The sequence below is a fragment of the Ascaphus truei genome, chromosome 6 (assembly GCF_040206685.1).
Source record: "Ascaphus truei isolate aAscTru1 chromosome 6, aAscTru1.hap1, whole genome shotgun sequence".
Classification (NCBI taxonomy): Eukaryota; Metazoa; Chordata; class Amphibia; order Anura; family Ascaphidae; genus Ascaphus; species Ascaphus truei.
Window position 1 is genome coordinate 18,733,195 of NC_134488.1, and position 17,631 is coordinate 18,750,825.

Genomic DNA, 17,631 nt, shown 5'->3' on the forward strand with positions numbered 1-17,631 from the left:
GATAACAAAACAGGTATGTGTTAGAGTTATGGTAAAATGTTGCTAATATGTTTAAAGGGATAGGAAAGTACGTATATTTATTCCGTCAGCAATGTGTACTACTCTTTCAGGTTCTACTATATTGTATTAGGAAACAATTTGTTTGTGATCGCTACATGTTATGCAGTGTGCAATGTTACGCTGTATCCACGCATTGAAAGTGAAAATGGTGGTTACAAAAAAAAAAAAAATTTAAACGCAGAGTCAACGCATAACGATTGTTATATTTACCATTCTTCTAGAATTAACTCTTCGTCTGCCTGCAACTGTTCGCTCCAGAAATGCAAGGCATTTTCATCCACGCTTGACCCAAACGCTGAATCCAGTATGACACACATCTCCTCCATGAAGCGCTCATAGGAATCGCCACTGCTTTCTTCAAACAATTGGTCCGGAGGTAGGTTCATTTCTTCGGGTACCCATTCCAATGCATTTTCAGCTGAAAGGCTTGGTACATAATCATAGTAGTTATGTTCTTGTACAATGTGGGTTTCAGGAATGGAGGGTGCAGATATTGCAGCAGGTATCGATTCACACGGAACAGTAGTAGCGGATCCATTGCTATTGGCATTAGGAATAAATATGCCATTAAGCACAATATGTGTGCCCTCTTTCACGGTGAAATGTTTATCCTTGGCAATCTTCCAGAAACCATACCTGTCTTCTAGCTTATCCTGCACACGTTCAAAACAGTCATTAGTTGATAAAGTGAATCTTACTGAGGAATTAAAATTGCGCGCATGCCCACGTTCTTGGTAATAAGGATATTTGGCTCTAATCAAATCATAGATTTGACGTGTGTTAGCTTTGTGTCCGCAAGTGGACAAAATCGCTTCTGCTATCATGAATTTATACCCTCTGTGCGGATTCATAGTCGTTACGAATTCATCAGCCATTGCAGATTAACACAAAAAATGTGTGCAGGTCTCTGTTCTTTGCTCATAAGAATGAAAGTGGTCAATGCCTAACAATTTGCTGTGTTTCCTTTTCAAGGTCATAAAAAGTATCAACTGTTACTCCTTTTTTTGAAGCTCCAATTGGATATGTTGAATTAATTGGTTGAACGTTTGTGGTTTCTGATAGCCGTTTGTCTGACAAACATGTATCATTTTTTTATCTCGTTTCTCACAACATTCCGAGACTTTTAATTAAGTAACATTGTGGTTTCTTGAAAAATAAAATAGAGCACTGTGTGAAAATAGTGCTTACACAGCCATATCATGAAATACACAGACACCTGCAAAAGGAAATGTTTTTTTTCCGCATAAATTTCTGTGTGTATTTGAAAGTCTGGTTAACTCCCTGTCTGCATCAGTTGAAGTACGTCTGTATATATATCTATAAATATATATCTCTCATAAATATATATATATATATATATATATATATATATATATATATATATATATATAAAGTATATATTGTACTATATGTATATGTATATATATATATATATATATATATATATATATATATATATATATATATAATGCAGGAGTACACACAACATATTGATGGCAGTAAGTAGGCCTTGTATGCAACCTATTAAAATGGTGTTAAACATGAGTGAATTAAGTAATAAACATTTGTTTTAGCCCAATACTGTTATAGGCTCACAGTTAGTATAGTTCTCAAACATTAGGCCTGTATTCTTAAAATAGTGTGTTTTCACAAGGAAGCATGAAGTGTATGTTTTTTGTAAATACATATATACCAGTTTAGATAGTACTATATATACATACACACACACACACACACACACACACACACACACACAGTGTGTGTGTCTGTGTGTGTGTGTGTGTGCATATATCCATACATACTACATATATATTAGTATAAATTCAGAGATGTTCTTGAAACAAGAACACATAAATGATTAAAGGACAACATTACAATGGCCAGCAAAGGTAAGTAATATTTAACACAAAATCCTGCTGTACACGTACAAGAAAGATGTTTGCAGTTAAATAGGTGTTTTTTTAATTGCATGTGAATAATATGCACATGCAATGATTACATCAAGCAACACACCCAAATGCAATGTTTTGCTGCAAAGTCAATGGCAGCTTCTCTAAACTTAGCAACTGGCTCCTGGTGGACCATTACTGAATACACGATTCATACATCAATATTAATAACACTATTCATTAATTAGGACTGTTAAAATTTCCAAAAGTTCACGTGTACAAGAACATACTTGAAAGTTTGGAAACAACACAGTCTTCAGCATACATACAATATTAATTAGATAATCTGAAGTCAACAAAACAAGGCCAAAGACATATTTAGTGAATTATAACATTTATTTTTTTTGTTCCTTTTGAGAGCGAGTAACAGGCCTGCTTGTTGTCTCTTGTATTTTCCTTTTTCGTTTTGCAACAACTTTAGCCACAACAGAGCCACTTTGAGTGGCATCTGGCACTTCACGGGAAGGGCTTGTGGCCAGTGACTCACCTACAGGGCTTTTGGGCAGTGACTCACCTACAGGGCTTTTGGGCAGTGACTCACCTACAGGGCTTTTGGGCAGTGACTGTTCACCTACAGGGCTTTTGGGCAGTGACTGTTCACCTACAGGGCTTGTGGGCAGTGACTGTTCACCTACAGGGCTTTTGGGCAGTGACTCACCTACAGGGCTTTTGGGCAGTGACTCACCGACAGGGCTTGTGCCCACTGACACATGTGAGCAAGTTGGTAGACACTGCACAAGTGATGGTTGGTCTGTTTCATGTGTGTCTTTTTTTGTTTGTGTCCAAAAACTGGTCAGTAGTAACTGCTTGTGCTGTTTTGTTTTTGTCGCCTCCTTTGTAGGTGTCAGCTCCTGATTTTGTACAGATGGCAGTGGTAGGATGTCGTCAGGAACCTGCACAGCAATGTCTGCTACTTGAGCGGTAACATTCGGACCTGGGGAATGAAACTCAGATTCATGTGGTGAAAAATTACCAGCATGTAAAGATCCTGCCTGTGAGGTGTTGAAGTTTAAATGTGGTACAGTAGTCATTCTCAAGTAATTTGCTTGGGTTTGCTGAACAACTAATGCTTCGAATGAGGTGTTGATTTTTTGCAACTGTTTAGGCACTTCAATGAAGACTCTGTGGAGATGTGCCAATTGTGATATCGTTTCTTCCTGCAGTGCAATCATCCTTTCCAGCACTGTCATCAGATCAGAATGGCGTCGATTTTCTGCTTCCACAATTTTTCCCTCAGAAGCTACAATTGCATCGTATGTGGTAGTTGATGGACGATTTGGCGGTAAAACTGTTTCAATTGGAACCTCTTCATGCTCACTTGATTGTATTTCTGTGTCTATGGCGGTGGCATCATCATCATCATCTTCATCATCATGTTCTACAAATAAATGTACACATTATTAAATGGCATGTTAATCTCTGCTGTGTTACTATGTAATTATACTGTGTCATAAGTAACAACTAACATGTTTCCATACGTTTTATAACCTCACATTAAAAACTACCTTGACTTACGAATAATGTTTGGACTCAGTATGAAATATGAATGAATGAAAACTTGCTGTAAACTCACAACTCCTACATGATAGTTAACATCACTAACACAATACATGTTGCCTTACACTTCATTTTCACTGACACTAAGTAATCCTATTTAAAGAACATGTGCAAAACAAATAATGAACATGACAACATAACATATAGAAGTGCACATATTATATGGCCACCAACTCATACACTCACCTTCTAGGTGTGTTGAGCTGCATGACCCAGGTGAAGACACTTGTTCCCTCTCAGGTGACACATGTCCTCCAGGGGCAACTATATATAACAATAACATTAGTTTTACATTTACATGTGTAAATATTGAACAAACAGTTATTGTATGTTCAGTATTTATGAGTACCTAACAGCATCAGTTCCTTAACCGAAAATGTGTGTCTGAAAGTGAACATAAATAGTTGTAATAACAATGTACATGCCTGTGTACTTAGAATGTTTGAGTTCCCTAACATAAAACATACTATGTTTCTGCAGTAATGCGTGAGGATAAATAGATTAAAATTGTACATAAAAATCATATGTTGTGTAGTGATATCAGTATCATAATGTACATAAGTATCATGAGATGAGCATTCACAATGGTTATCATGAAGGTGGTCATATAGCCAAAAGTTTTGTTTTTGGTACAGGATATGTGTGGTACATTAATAGAAGATGTGGCACACCTGAATGTGGCTGTCACTCAACAAGACAAGACATGCAGTGTGTGATAATGTGTCGTTGATAGTAGTTCAACTATAGATATGAGTGAACTAATGTGTGACGTACGGTTTGATAACTAATGAGTTGTTGGGGCATTTAGTAGCTAGAGTTACGCTTTCAAATGAGTGTGATTCACTTCAGTTGTGCTAGTCAGGTTGTAAGAACGGTATTCCCTTCCCCAAAAACCCTAATCAGCCACACCTTTCAATTACTTCAAACAGGTGAAAATGGTGTGAACTAAGTTGACCCTAAGATGAGCCTGTAATTTGTGTGTGTGCTGAACCCCACCCCCTCTGTTGAAGTGTATGCTGTGATGAGATATTAATTGCAGCTGCTTTAACACAATGGTAGAGGAGCTAAATAGTCGTCTGCAGTGTTTAAGTTATGAACACAATGACATAACATATGCTACGTGTGCCTCATTATGCTGTCTGTATATGACATTAAGCAAAAATGGACCTTTTCATAAAGAACTATAGATGTGTTAGTGCAAGTGATGTTTGTAGGCCGTTGCATGCAATATATTTGATGCATGTTTAAAATAGGCAGTAATGTCGTGTTTGTAGGAGTAAAATAAATAAAATACACAATAATATTATACATATTTATGTTCTGTACCTGTAGGTAGTAATAATTTCTCATTATCATGTGTTACACATGTGTGCTACCCTGTTGTTCCCCATCTTCGCCCACCATAAATTGCTTCCAATGCAGCAAAGCATTGTGGGAATTCACATGCAAATGAGCACGCAATGCAACGTGGTATATTAGTTACTGCTTTTAGTAGGACTACAACAGATATGTCTAATTTGACACACACACACACTCTATATATATATATATATATATATATATATATATATATATATATATATATATATATGAGAGACAGAGAGAAACAGACATATACATATATAGATGTAGGTATGTTTATATTGGGAAGACACTATAAAAAGCTGCGTAAATATGCAAAATAACTGTAAACAACGACACGCCTAGTACAGTAATATTTCTCACCTGGTGGAAATTGTGAGGGATAAATTCCAATATCACGGTCACCAGCCAATCCCTCCACGACGACGGGAAGTAATTTTGCCCGAAGCAGCTCCTCCAATGGAGTTAATATCAGACGTTGTGGTGTCGGCCCACCTCCAGTGCCAGTAGCATGCACGCGTTGGTCTTGAATTTTCTGTTTTAATTTTGACCGAATATCGTCAAATCTCTTGCGACAATTCTCCTTGACCCTGACACTATTCCCACACGCATTGACACCAATGACTATTGTGTCCCACATTTCTTTTTTGCTTGATGAACTTGTCCGCCCTTGAAAAACATAGAAAATATATGAGGTTAATTAATAATAATACAAGCACCAGTTTCCTACACTGCTAGCTGTTCCAAGAGAAAGCAAACATGCTGTTTTAGGTGTAATATGTGAAGCACATGAGCATTCACTACTAAACCTATACATGTAAGCAAGGTTGCATTAATATTGTATGCAGTTATCGCAAATTGAACGCCTGTGTTTTGTTGTCCTTGTAACGCATGATAAAAAGCTGTGTTTCCACACTAATTAACATAGAAAGATATTCTGTACCCATATTTGCATATGAACAAAACTCAGATGACCTAGGATCACATGTATTTGAATAATAAATGTAAAGGTACACTTACCTACTAAATGTCCATAGATACTGTCATAGTGCTCCAGAATCCCAGTGACAAGAGCTGTATTTTCCTGGTCATTGAAGCGAGGATTACGTGGCTTCTCCACATGTTTCTTCCGAGCAGGTTTAGGCTCAGAGCTTGGCTGGTGCTGACTGGACTCTCCTTCTTCCAATGGAAGAGACTCCAAAAGCTGGCCACCAGCAAGCACGCCACCACCAGACACCCCATCAGCAACTGCGCCACCAGCAGCACTCCCAGCACCAGCACTCCCACTCCTAGCACCAGCACTCCCACTCCTAGCACCAGCACTCCCACTCCCAGCAACAGCACTCCCACTCCCAGCAACAGCACTCACACTCCCAGCACCAGCACTCCCACTCCCAGCAACACCACTCCCACTCCCAGCACCAGCACTCCCACTCCCAGCAACACCACTCGCAGCACCAGCAACATCACTCCCCTGAACAGTACGTTCACTCCGACGCGTACTCGCACGAGTAGCACTCCCACTCCCACCAGCATCACTCTTCCCACGCTTTGCGGGCATACTTACAGCACTCACAAAAAACAGACAATAAATGTACAGCCAATCACACAAAACACTTCCACATATAAAACAAGACAAAGATGTAAACAAAACAACAAAGGACAAAGCTTTCCCAATACACAACAAGTCTCTCAGTCAATATGCAAATCTTAAATCACCAAGCTCTGTGCGTCTCTCTCTCTCTCACTCCCAACAACACAGAGAATGATTAGCAGTACACGTTGCCTTTAAATATGGCGCGCTATCCAATACATGCTTGGCTCGCCTGATTCAGCAAGATTTGTGATTGGGCAACCTAACAGCACCCCGCCACGCACGCCGATACACCTGTGTGTGATCGGATAATCATCGTGAGAGTGGGCGGATTTGTTTTCGCCTTGATTTTGAATGTATTCGCCACTTACTGCATACGGAGAGGAAAAATCGCCAATAACATGACTAATCGGTAAGCTTGCCGATTTCACATATTCGTCGCTTACTGCATGAGGCCCTATGTATATTTCCCAGCATTAGCGCTATTAGCACACTTCTTTTTTTGCGCTTGAACCTTTTACTTACACGTCACAATTCTTTACTCCTTCCTTTTTTTAATACTTATTATTTTCCATTATTCATTTTACTCTTTTTCTTTACACAAGGTCTAACATCTTGCAAAAGCAACACAACAAAAAATCTGAAAGGAAAAGTGAGGATCCTTCAGATGCTGCTGAAGCCAGAAAGAAGCCCTTCTCACCAAACCCCACCTCTATCTATATTCTGTCTCCACCTCTTGTGCCCTTTACTCCTTTTCCTGACCTCCAGACTCCCCTTCTCCCATTTATTTAACCCATTTCCCATCACACTACAATCGGAGGGAAGTGCCTGGGCACCCCTGTCAAGTATCATTACCCCGAAATAATCCGGGACATCCCTTTTTCACAGATATGACAGAAGTTTGATGAGCTTCATATGTATGAGAAACAAATTATTGTACCATTCAATTTGTTCATTGTCAGTAGACTGGAGAGAGACTGCATTGTCCTTGCCTCAACAAGAAACACTGCTTTAAATTAAACTAGGTCTTTGGCACAGAAAAGTCCTTAAAACGAGCACGTGTGGTGCTGCAGTTATCCGAGACTCCATAAATTTTATAAACATCCCCATGACTAATTACGAACAATAGAGAAATGTAAATTTGCATCTAAATTGTTAGCGGGGATAGATCTCATATCTGAATTATATGCAATCCTCCATGCTCTGAAAACTAACATTGCCAGAACTTTTTTGTAACAGATCATCACATTAAAATGTAGGAAAATGATAAATGGGACCTATGGAGCGTGAGTGTGACGGGAGAGAAGACAACTGTCAGAGGACAGGTGTTGGTGTGCACTAAAGGTTTATGGATGAGCTGAACTGCAAAACACCATCTATAATAATAATCCTCTCCTGTCCTCTCTCAGAGCAAGACCAGCAGCCCTTCTCGGGGGGACATTGTGATATGTGCATTCATTCTGCGTACAGGCCCAATGGAAAGAAGTGTATAATAATTTCTGAATCAAACTGTAATCTTGTAATTGTAATGCTAAGCATCACCCAAAGACAGTTTTATCACATTCAGTGTAATGTGTAAATACCATTAAGTTTGACGGGCTTGCTCATTAATTCTACATCCTCCTGACAAGCCAGGAATTAACACAATTGATTTTACCATCCTGCTTGGTATCAATCATGCTAGAAGTTTGACACATTTCATCTGTTCCACTTGTATTCAATCATTTACTCAGTGCCATTGTCATATATTAATGGGGAACTCTGGTTCTACCTGTAAGTTACTTTGTTTAAATAATACTGTCTTTTTACCTATGTGTGTTGGATCCATACTTTGTAGCTCATATTTGTTCCGTTTGAGATATAGGCCCATTTCTACTAAGTTGTGCTATTCTGTATGGACACCTGTCCATGCCAGAAGACACCATACGGCCGATTCACTTTAATAGGCTGCAAGGTGTCTTCCAGCACAAGAAGCCGCATGGCATTGCACCACTTAGTAATTGGGAGCCTAAATCACAGTTTTATTTTCACACTCCGGATCTACTTAGTGATATTATGGCAACACGCATATTTATGGATTTCAAATCATAAAAAAAAATTATATTCAAGTGACATTACCTTTAAGGTCTGGAGAAATCAGTTCAAGAAAGGAGACGGGCTGATTTTCATATTCCCATTTCAATGAGCAGTGAATGCTCGTGAAAGTAATAATAAGTAGCACATTGAGTAAATATGACATAATAGCTGTTAAGAAGTCACATGGAGAAAAGTGTATGTTTAAGTGTTTTTATAACCAGTCCCAGTGCTATCTTACTGGCTCAGTTTCTGATGAGTAGAAGAATTGTGACAGTATAACATGGCACTTTTTTTTTTTTTGCAATACCCAAATGTTAGAAATAGCATCTGTCTAAAAAACAGGCTACAGGGATACTGCAGGCTGCCAGATTTCTTATTCGCCTGGACTTCCCCACTGATAACAGGCTTCCTACCCACTTCCTTAAAAGGCAAGTGCTGGTTCATTTTGGCCGGTGCAACAAGCTGTTGAAAATCTACAGCACACCTGTGCTAAATAAACAATGTCACTTATTAAATTAATCTTATTCTGTATTGACATTCTTCAGCTTCACCCTCCAAACTAAATAGAATCACATGAGAGACACCCTTTTATTGAATGAGAGAGATACTACTAAGCCTATTAACTTATATTAGAACTGTCCTTTACCCTGCATCTTCAATGACCTCCTCCATGGTCATGGACCATAGCTTTTATTTTAGTGGTTTGAGTGTATTTGCCTCTTACTGACTTCATTCCGATTCAAATGGTATTCAGGGCAGGCCGCTAGCTGAAATTAGCTCTGAATAATATTTATGGAAGCCATTTGCAATGAATTTTAATCTGCCCCATTAGGTGACTTGTGAATGTTCCCTGGGACGGAGTCGAGAGGGGTTTGGAATATGAAGTGATTAAAGGTTATGAGGGACATTTCATTTGGAACGCTGTTATCCCAACTAATTGGATTCCTAATCACCTGGAGGTTATGATCTCTGTGCAGGTGCTTGGAATAAAAATCATTGCCCAATTAGTGAAACATAATTTTCCGCAGCTCTGCGGCTTGGAATTCACGTGGATGTCCCAAATATCTGTGTCAGCCAATCAACAGCTGAGCAATACAGGCAAGGGAAAGAATGATGAAAATTCAGGTTTGTGACTAGCACATTTAAACAGTCACAGACAGCATTTTAAAATACATCCCCTGCTGTCACTGCACTTTTGAGTTATTCATAGACTCTCTTTTTTAGAGATTTTAAAGCATTTTTTTATGCCCACTTTCGTCATTATTTTAAGATGCCAAACTAATGAAAGATTTCGTGATGTGGACAAATTCCTGTTCGAATGACCTTATGAAAGGGAACGGATGTAGAGTTAGATGTTGTGTTGCTTGAGTGTTCCTTGGGGCAAGGCAGAAAACTGTGGTGTGCGTCTTAATTCCACGCAGAAGGCTACATTCAGTCTAAAAGACTCTGTTTCAATACATACTCTTAGCAGTGACAGTAACAATCTCCTGCAGACTGGAAGCTACTGTAAGTGCTTGGTCACAGAAATGATTACATCTACTGCTTGGAGAAAACATGAGTGGAAAAAAACACTTGAAATCTATGAATTGCCCAATGTACGAATAATCATTTTGTTCCCGTCCCTAATCCACTACTAGGACATTGTCTGTCTTCCCCTGTCATATATCCTCTTTAGTTAAACATGTCTATCCAGGATAACACTGTAATCACTTTCTACGCTGTCTATATAGAATGGCAACAACATTAAATAAATGTATAAACACTTGAAAAGTTTCACAGGATCTGCAGTGAGGGGAACTTTGTGTGAGGTTAAATAAATGACATTACCATATTTCAATGTACCATAGACACCAAAATGAGAATGTCAGCTCGTTAGAGCACAGAAGTGCCTTATAGAATAATAATTAATTATATTTAGCAATCCAAGATTGCTAAAAAAAATACGCTAAAACATTCACAAGCCAAAAACAACCTGTAAAAAAAACTTACAGTACACTTCATTTCACCCTATTTCACCCTAACAAAAAGGGACAGTGACATGTAAACAAAGTTGGCAAAAGGCATCCCAATCAAAATCAAACAACATCGACAAGTTTGTGGAGAAAGCAAGTGTAGCACTGCTTCCCCCTCCCCCCCCCCCCCCCCCCTGGGAGATTTTGCCTAGGCTTCCCGGGTGGGAAGGCACTGACTCTATAATTTGTAAGGCTTCCTCCCTAATGCAATAGGGGAGGGCACAGGATCTGCACCATGATTGGCTGTAAGACAGACCCAGTGTCACCATCTCTCCTGCCACTCAGGGAGGCTGCATGAAGTGGGTAAACCCAACAAGATAGCCTGTCACTGCCTGTAGCTACTAGGACATACGTGACAGAAGTGCAGAAAGGTAGTCTGGACCAGCCATGGCTATACTCTCCCTTAGGTGAAAATTCCCATGACCTCACTGGGATCCAATTTGGGCACCGTCCAGTAACCTGAAGCCTGCAATACAGAAACAGGTTACAGCAGATGTATAACTTAACCATATACTGTACAGTTACACAGAAAATTACCCATATCATCCACTGATTTACAGCGATGATGAAACGTAGTTATTCTTCCAATGGAAAGAAAAAGAAAACCCTCACTTTCTTTACTACCCGCCCATCAAATAACTTAGTCCAGATGTAATACACTTTGGGAGGACCAGGGCACTGCCTAACTTCTATCCTATCCTTGTAGATACAAATGTCCACAAGCCATTCTTCCATAACAGAACGTATAATTGAGTCGTTAATGAACCTGTCCTCAGACGTTTTGGTCTTAATGTTTTCTATAACAGCCAGTCTCAGCCACTGCTGGCGGTTTTGGTCTATCTTATCCATAATTGGCTCAGGTACATATAGAAAGGTATATCCATGAGACTGATTGTACTGGTTAAAGATAGCCCTGTCAGCTCTACTGAACTTTAGGATCTTATGATTAGCTCCCTGACTAGGTAGTACCCAAAACTTAGGCTGCGATTATAAGGCCGGCGACACGATGTCGCACAGAAACAAATGCATTGAATCCGTCGCATGCACTTATAGTAGGCGCGATGGCCTAAATCTCTGTAGTCAGTAGAATTTGATTTGTACAGCGATGGTCTCACCATGTGACAGGCTATAAACCAAACAGATCACTTCTGATGCAGGGAGAGGGGGGAATGTGACTGTGTGTGTGAGTGCAGGGAGAGGGGGAATGTGAGTGTGTGTGTGTGTCATGAAACAGAAATACCCATTTCTGCCTTCTCTGTTTCACCCCCCCCCCCCCTTTCCTTGGCAGTTCTGCCTGCTAGCTGTATTTGGATGTTACTTTCCTTGCAGTTTCACTCCCAGTGCAGATGGAATGGATACATTATGTTGACTTTTTTCCTTCCAGTCTGTCACACCCCTGGTTGCCCTGGCAACATCTCCAGTCCTCCAAGTTAATGGGCTTTCCCATTTCCCCCCTGTCCCTGCAGACAGTTAGTATGGCCTGACCCCTATCCCTGTGTCACAAGCAGCACCCACTGTCTTTTAATTCCTGACATTGACAGACTGAGTACATTCAAGTTACACCCCTATGGCAAGGCCAATTCTTTTCACCTGCCCTTACTACAAAGCACCCACAGAGATAACCCTTTCCAAGTTTAGGAAAACTAAAGAAAAAGAAGGGGACCATGACGGAAACTAATATCCCGATAGCACAAACCAAAATATGAGAGCCATAGTAGCACATCACCCAAAAAACAGAACAGAAATATTCCCCTGCAGAGGCTACAGATAGAGAAGTGCTGAAGCTAATTTCACATTAAACACCTAACTGAATAAATGAAATGCTCAACTAACACAAGCATACCAAACATATGAGACAAATAACACGGCACACAACATAAAGCAGTACATAGAAACTACGGAGATCTCCTCGCTAACAGAAAGGGCTCAAACACAATTATTATAACCAAAGAACAAACATTTTAGATGGGGCAACAAGCCAGGTAAATTACTAGCAAACCTAACAAAGAATGATAAAACAGCCAACCACATGACATCCCTCTGCACCAGAGGGGAACAGAACAGCGAGAACCAAATAAATATGTCAAAAAATCTTGAAATACTATAAAGACCTATACACAATAATCCCAGATGAGGTAGTCCTAGGGAAAAAATAATAATAAAAGAAGCCAACCTCCCACAAATCTCCAGAGAGCAGAAAGATACACTAAATAAACCTAGAAGTGCAGGAAACTACAGTATCAACACCCTTAAAAAGAACAAAGCACCAGGAGCAGACAGTCTCAGTACAGAATAAAACAAATTGCTAAGTCCAGAAATAACATTACGTTAATTAACCTTTTTAACCACATAATTGAAACACAGGAACTGCCACAAGATTTCAATTTAGCAAAAATAATTGTCCTCCCGAAACCTGGTGGAGACCCAAAACAACCCGAGTCTTACAGACCCATCTGCCTACTAAATCAGGATTTTCAAATTCTAACAAAACTCATGCAAGTAGACTAAAAAGTATTCTTCCAAAACTGTTAACTCCAGAGAAGACAGGCTTTGTTCCGGTCCGACCATCAGTCTCGAGTATATGATCTGCCCTGGAGGTGGCTTGGTCTCCAAAACAAGACAAAGAAAAACACATAATCATCAACTTAGACGCCAAAAGGCATTCGATAAAATGACATTGCCACATATAAGCAGGATATTAAGAGCACAAAACTTTATTGGGGGTGGGATTTTTTTAATATGTATTGGGGGCTTGAGGGTATTTTTATATGTATTCTGGGGTTTGGGGGAATTCTTAAATGTATTGGGGGGCTTGGGGGTATTTTTATATGCATTGGGGGACTTGGGGGTATTTTTAAACAGTATGTATTGGGGGCTTGGATGATTTGTATATGTATTGGGGCTTGGGGTATTTTTTTATATGTATTGGAGGCTTGGGGAAATTTATATATGTATTGCAGGGTTTGGGGGGAATTCCTATATGTATTGGGGGCTTGGGAGTATTTGGGGGGTATTTTATATTTTTGGGAGGCTTGGGGGTATTTTTTATATGTATTGGGGGCTTGGTGGAATTTATATATGTATTGGGGGTCTTGGGGTTATTTTATATGTATTTGGTGGTTTGGGGGAATTCTTAAATGTATTGGGGGGCTTGGGGGGATTTGTATATGTATCGTGGGGCTTGGGGTATTTTATATGTATTGGGGGGCTTGGGGTATTTTTTATATGTATTGGGGGGCTTGGGGTATTTTTTATATGTATTGGGGGCTTGGGTGATTTGTATATGTATTGGGGCTTGGGGTATTTTTTATATGTATTAGGGGCTTGGGGGAATTTCTATATGTATTGCAGGGTTTGGGGGAATTCCTATATGGATTGGGGGCTTGGGGGTATTGGGGGGGTATTTTATATGTATTGGGGGGCTTGGGGATATTTTATATATGTATTGGGGCGATTGGGGGAATTTATATATGTATTGGGTGGTTTGGGGGAATTCTTATATGTATTGGGGGGCTTGGGGGGATTTGTATATGTATTGGGGGGCTTGGGGGTATTTTTATATGTATTGGGGGGCTTGGGGTTATTTTTATATGTATTGGGGGCTTGGGGTATTTTTTATATGTATTGGGGGCTTGGGGGAATTTATATATGTATTGGGGGGCTTGGGGGTATTTTTATATGTATTGGGGGGCTTGGGGTTATTTTTATATGTATTGGGGGCTTGATGGTATTTTTATATGGGTTGGGGTATTTTTTATATGTCTTGTGGGAGGGTTGTTTTTTATATGATGTGTGTGTGTGTGTGTGTGTGTGTGTGTGTGTGTGTGTGTGTGTGTGTGTGTGTGTGTGTGTGTGTGTGTGTGTGTGTGTGTGTGTGTGTGTGTGTGTGTGTGTGTGTGTGTGTGTGTGTGTGTGTGTGTTGGGGGTATTTTTATATGCATTGGGGGGCTTGGGGGTATTTTTATATGTATTGGGGGCTTGGATGATTTGTATATGTATTGGGGCTTGGGGTATTTTTTGTATGTATGGTGGGGTGTTATATGTATTGTTTTTCATATGTATTGGGTAAGTGGTTTTTTTGTATGCATTTGGGGGAGTGGGGGAGGTTGAATATATTTGGGGGTGGGGGTTTTTTTTGTATGTATTTGGAGGTGGGAAGTTTTTTGCATTGTGGGGTGGGAAGATATTTGGTATATTTCTTGTGGGGGGAATTGTGTGAGGGGGAGGGAATAAGTGATTAAGTGATCGTGGGGTAATTGACGGAGGGAGAGGAGAGAGGGGGTGAGTGAGGAAAAGAGGGAGTAAGAGTGAAACGCAGGGGAGAGAAATATATCTTAGGCGGGAGAGTGAGAGGGGATTAGAAGGAAGGAAGAGAAATACATGGGAAGAGGGGGAGGAAAGAGAGGGGGCTCGTGAGGTGTGAAATGGGGGGGGTCGCAATACCGCCGAAACGGGGAGGGGAGGGAAGACCATGCTTAAAATGTTTCTCCTGTTTGCGGCCCTGGTCCAAGGTAGACATTACACACTGGAGATAGCAAACAGCCTATCAACATAGAAGAAAGATAACCCTTTAGATACCCTTTTCCAGATGACGGGCCACGTGCAAACCTCTATATCAAATATATACAACTGTTATAGGAGCATGCCTAATAGATTGATCAAACATGAACATGGAAGGCTTCCTATGTCAATTTGAAAGCTCACTTAAGCTGATACATTCATCAATGTACCAGGAAAAGCACTACAGCATATTACATAGAACATATACAGTACCACTCCTAAATTTAAACTTGCCCCTGACAGCAACTGTACTAAATATGTGGCATTGCCTATGGAACTGGCCCGTAATCCAATATTTATGGATACAGGTCAGAAAATTCAGCGCAGACTCTCTAAACATAAGCATCCCTCTAAATTTGGAGTACGCAACTTTCAATTATATAGAGCAAACAAATGAAGAATATGAGGAACATTTGAGACACAAATGCAAACAAACTAAGGCAGATCATCCCACCCAGTAGTCCTCCATTTTTTTTTTATCCATGTGCTCAATAAAGTTCTCTTTTTTTTTCAATTTCTGCTCTTCAGCCCCATTTTGGCGTTTTTTCAGCTGTGCGCTGCCTTTCCTGCTCTTCGATCTGCTTACTCTGCAGGCAGCACCTCCAGCAGCCATCCAGTCTGTGCGTGTTTTTTCTCCAATCAAGCTTTTACCTTGGGATTGTGGCAGGTCGCTACTGTGGTGTTTTAGCTAGACGCCCTCCCGCAGGCTGCTGGGTAGATATCCGGGGCCCCCTTCGTTCGGTGGTGTCTGCGGTCTGGTCCTAGCGCCATGTGTGGTCCCTGCCAGACACCTAAGCGACACTTGTTTTTCTTACATATTACCACATTGGACACTTTCAGAGAGTGCTTGTGTACAACTCATGCTACATTTATCTCCAAGCTTCCTGTTTTAACAAGGGAGGCTTTTTTTGCTTAATTGAATTAATGAACATTTATTATTCTTTTGAATAAGATTGCTGGGGATCTTGTTAGGTACTGACCACGGACGTGTTCTACCTTAATCAGATCATCACTGCGGCTGCCAGGAAAATCATCCTGCAGCAATGGATACACCACACAACCCTCTCAATGGACCTCTGGAGAGGGAACATGTTTGGCTTACTCATATTAGACTGGGTGGAAGCAACAACCGAGAAAGAAAAAAATAGACACATTTTTCAAAACTTGGGAAAACTCACCGGGACGCCAACCCCGGCAGACCCCTCCACCCCCCTGTTGGCAGCCCTGTCCCCCATTCTCTTTCTACTTCCCCCCTTTTTCTCTCACCCTCTCCCCATTCTCTCTCCCCCTATTTTCTCTCTCCCTTCCCTCCCCCCATTCTCTCCCTTCCCACCCCCATTCTCTCAATCCCCTCTATTCCCTCTCTCCCCCCATCTCCCTCTCCCCCCTCCATTTTCTCTCTGACCTGCACAGACGCACACAGCCACTGACTTACAGACACTCACACACAGACCATTACAGACACTGACCACACACAGACACCCACACAGACAGACCTGCACAGACACACAGCTACTGCTGGCCTGCACAGACACACAGCTACAGCCACACACAGCCACTGACACACACTGATACACACACACAGCCACTGATACACACACACACACACACACACAGCCACAGCCACTGATGCACACACACACACAGCCACTGATACACACACACACAGCCACTGATACACACACACAGCCACTGATACACACACACACACTGGTACACATTGATACACACACACACACACACTGATACACACACACACACTGATACACACACTGATACACACATACAGCCACTGATACACACACAGCCACTGATACACACACACTGATACACACACACACTGATACACACATACAGCCACTGATACACACAGCCTCTGATACACACAGCCTCTGATACACACAGCCTCTGATACACACAGCCTCTGATACACACACACACACACAGCCACTGATACACACACACACACACACACAGCCACTGATACACACACACACACACACACACACACACACAGCCACTGATACACACAGCCACTGATACACACACACACACACACACACACAGCCACTGATACACACACACACACACACACTGATACACACACACACACACTGATACACACATACAGCCACTGATACACACAGCCTCTGATACACACAGCCTCTGAAACACACAGCCACTGATACACACACACAGACACGGCCACTAATACACACACACACAGCCACTGATACACACACACACACACACAGCCACTGATACACACACACACAGCCACTGATACACACACACACACTGATACACACGTACAGCCACTGACTGATACATACAGCCACTGATACATACAGCCACTGATACACACAGCCACTGATACACACAGCCACTAATACACACACACAGCCACTGATACACACACACACAGCCACTGATACACATACACACAGCCACTGATATACAC

The 17,631-nt window shown here is 41.0% G+C and overlaps 1 protein-coding gene across 1 annotated transcript in view; it reads right to left on the reverse strand.

Annotated features, from left to right (window-relative positions):
* LOC142498016 (uncharacterized) overlaps positions 1-17,631 on the reverse strand; it is a 48,734-nt gene that overhangs the window by 13,196 nt on the left and 17,907 nt on the right. The window contains exons 2-4 of the mRNA XM_075606524.1: positions 11,040-11,076; positions 3,753-3,830; positions 2,983-3,387 (exon numbers count right to left, since the gene is read on the reverse strand). Of these exons, the coding sequence (XP_075462639.1) occupies positions 2,983-3,387; positions 3,753-3,830; positions 11,040-11,076 (520 nt within the window). The remainder of the gene's footprint in view (positions 1-2,982; positions 3,388-3,752; positions 3,831-11,039; positions 11,077-17,631) is intronic.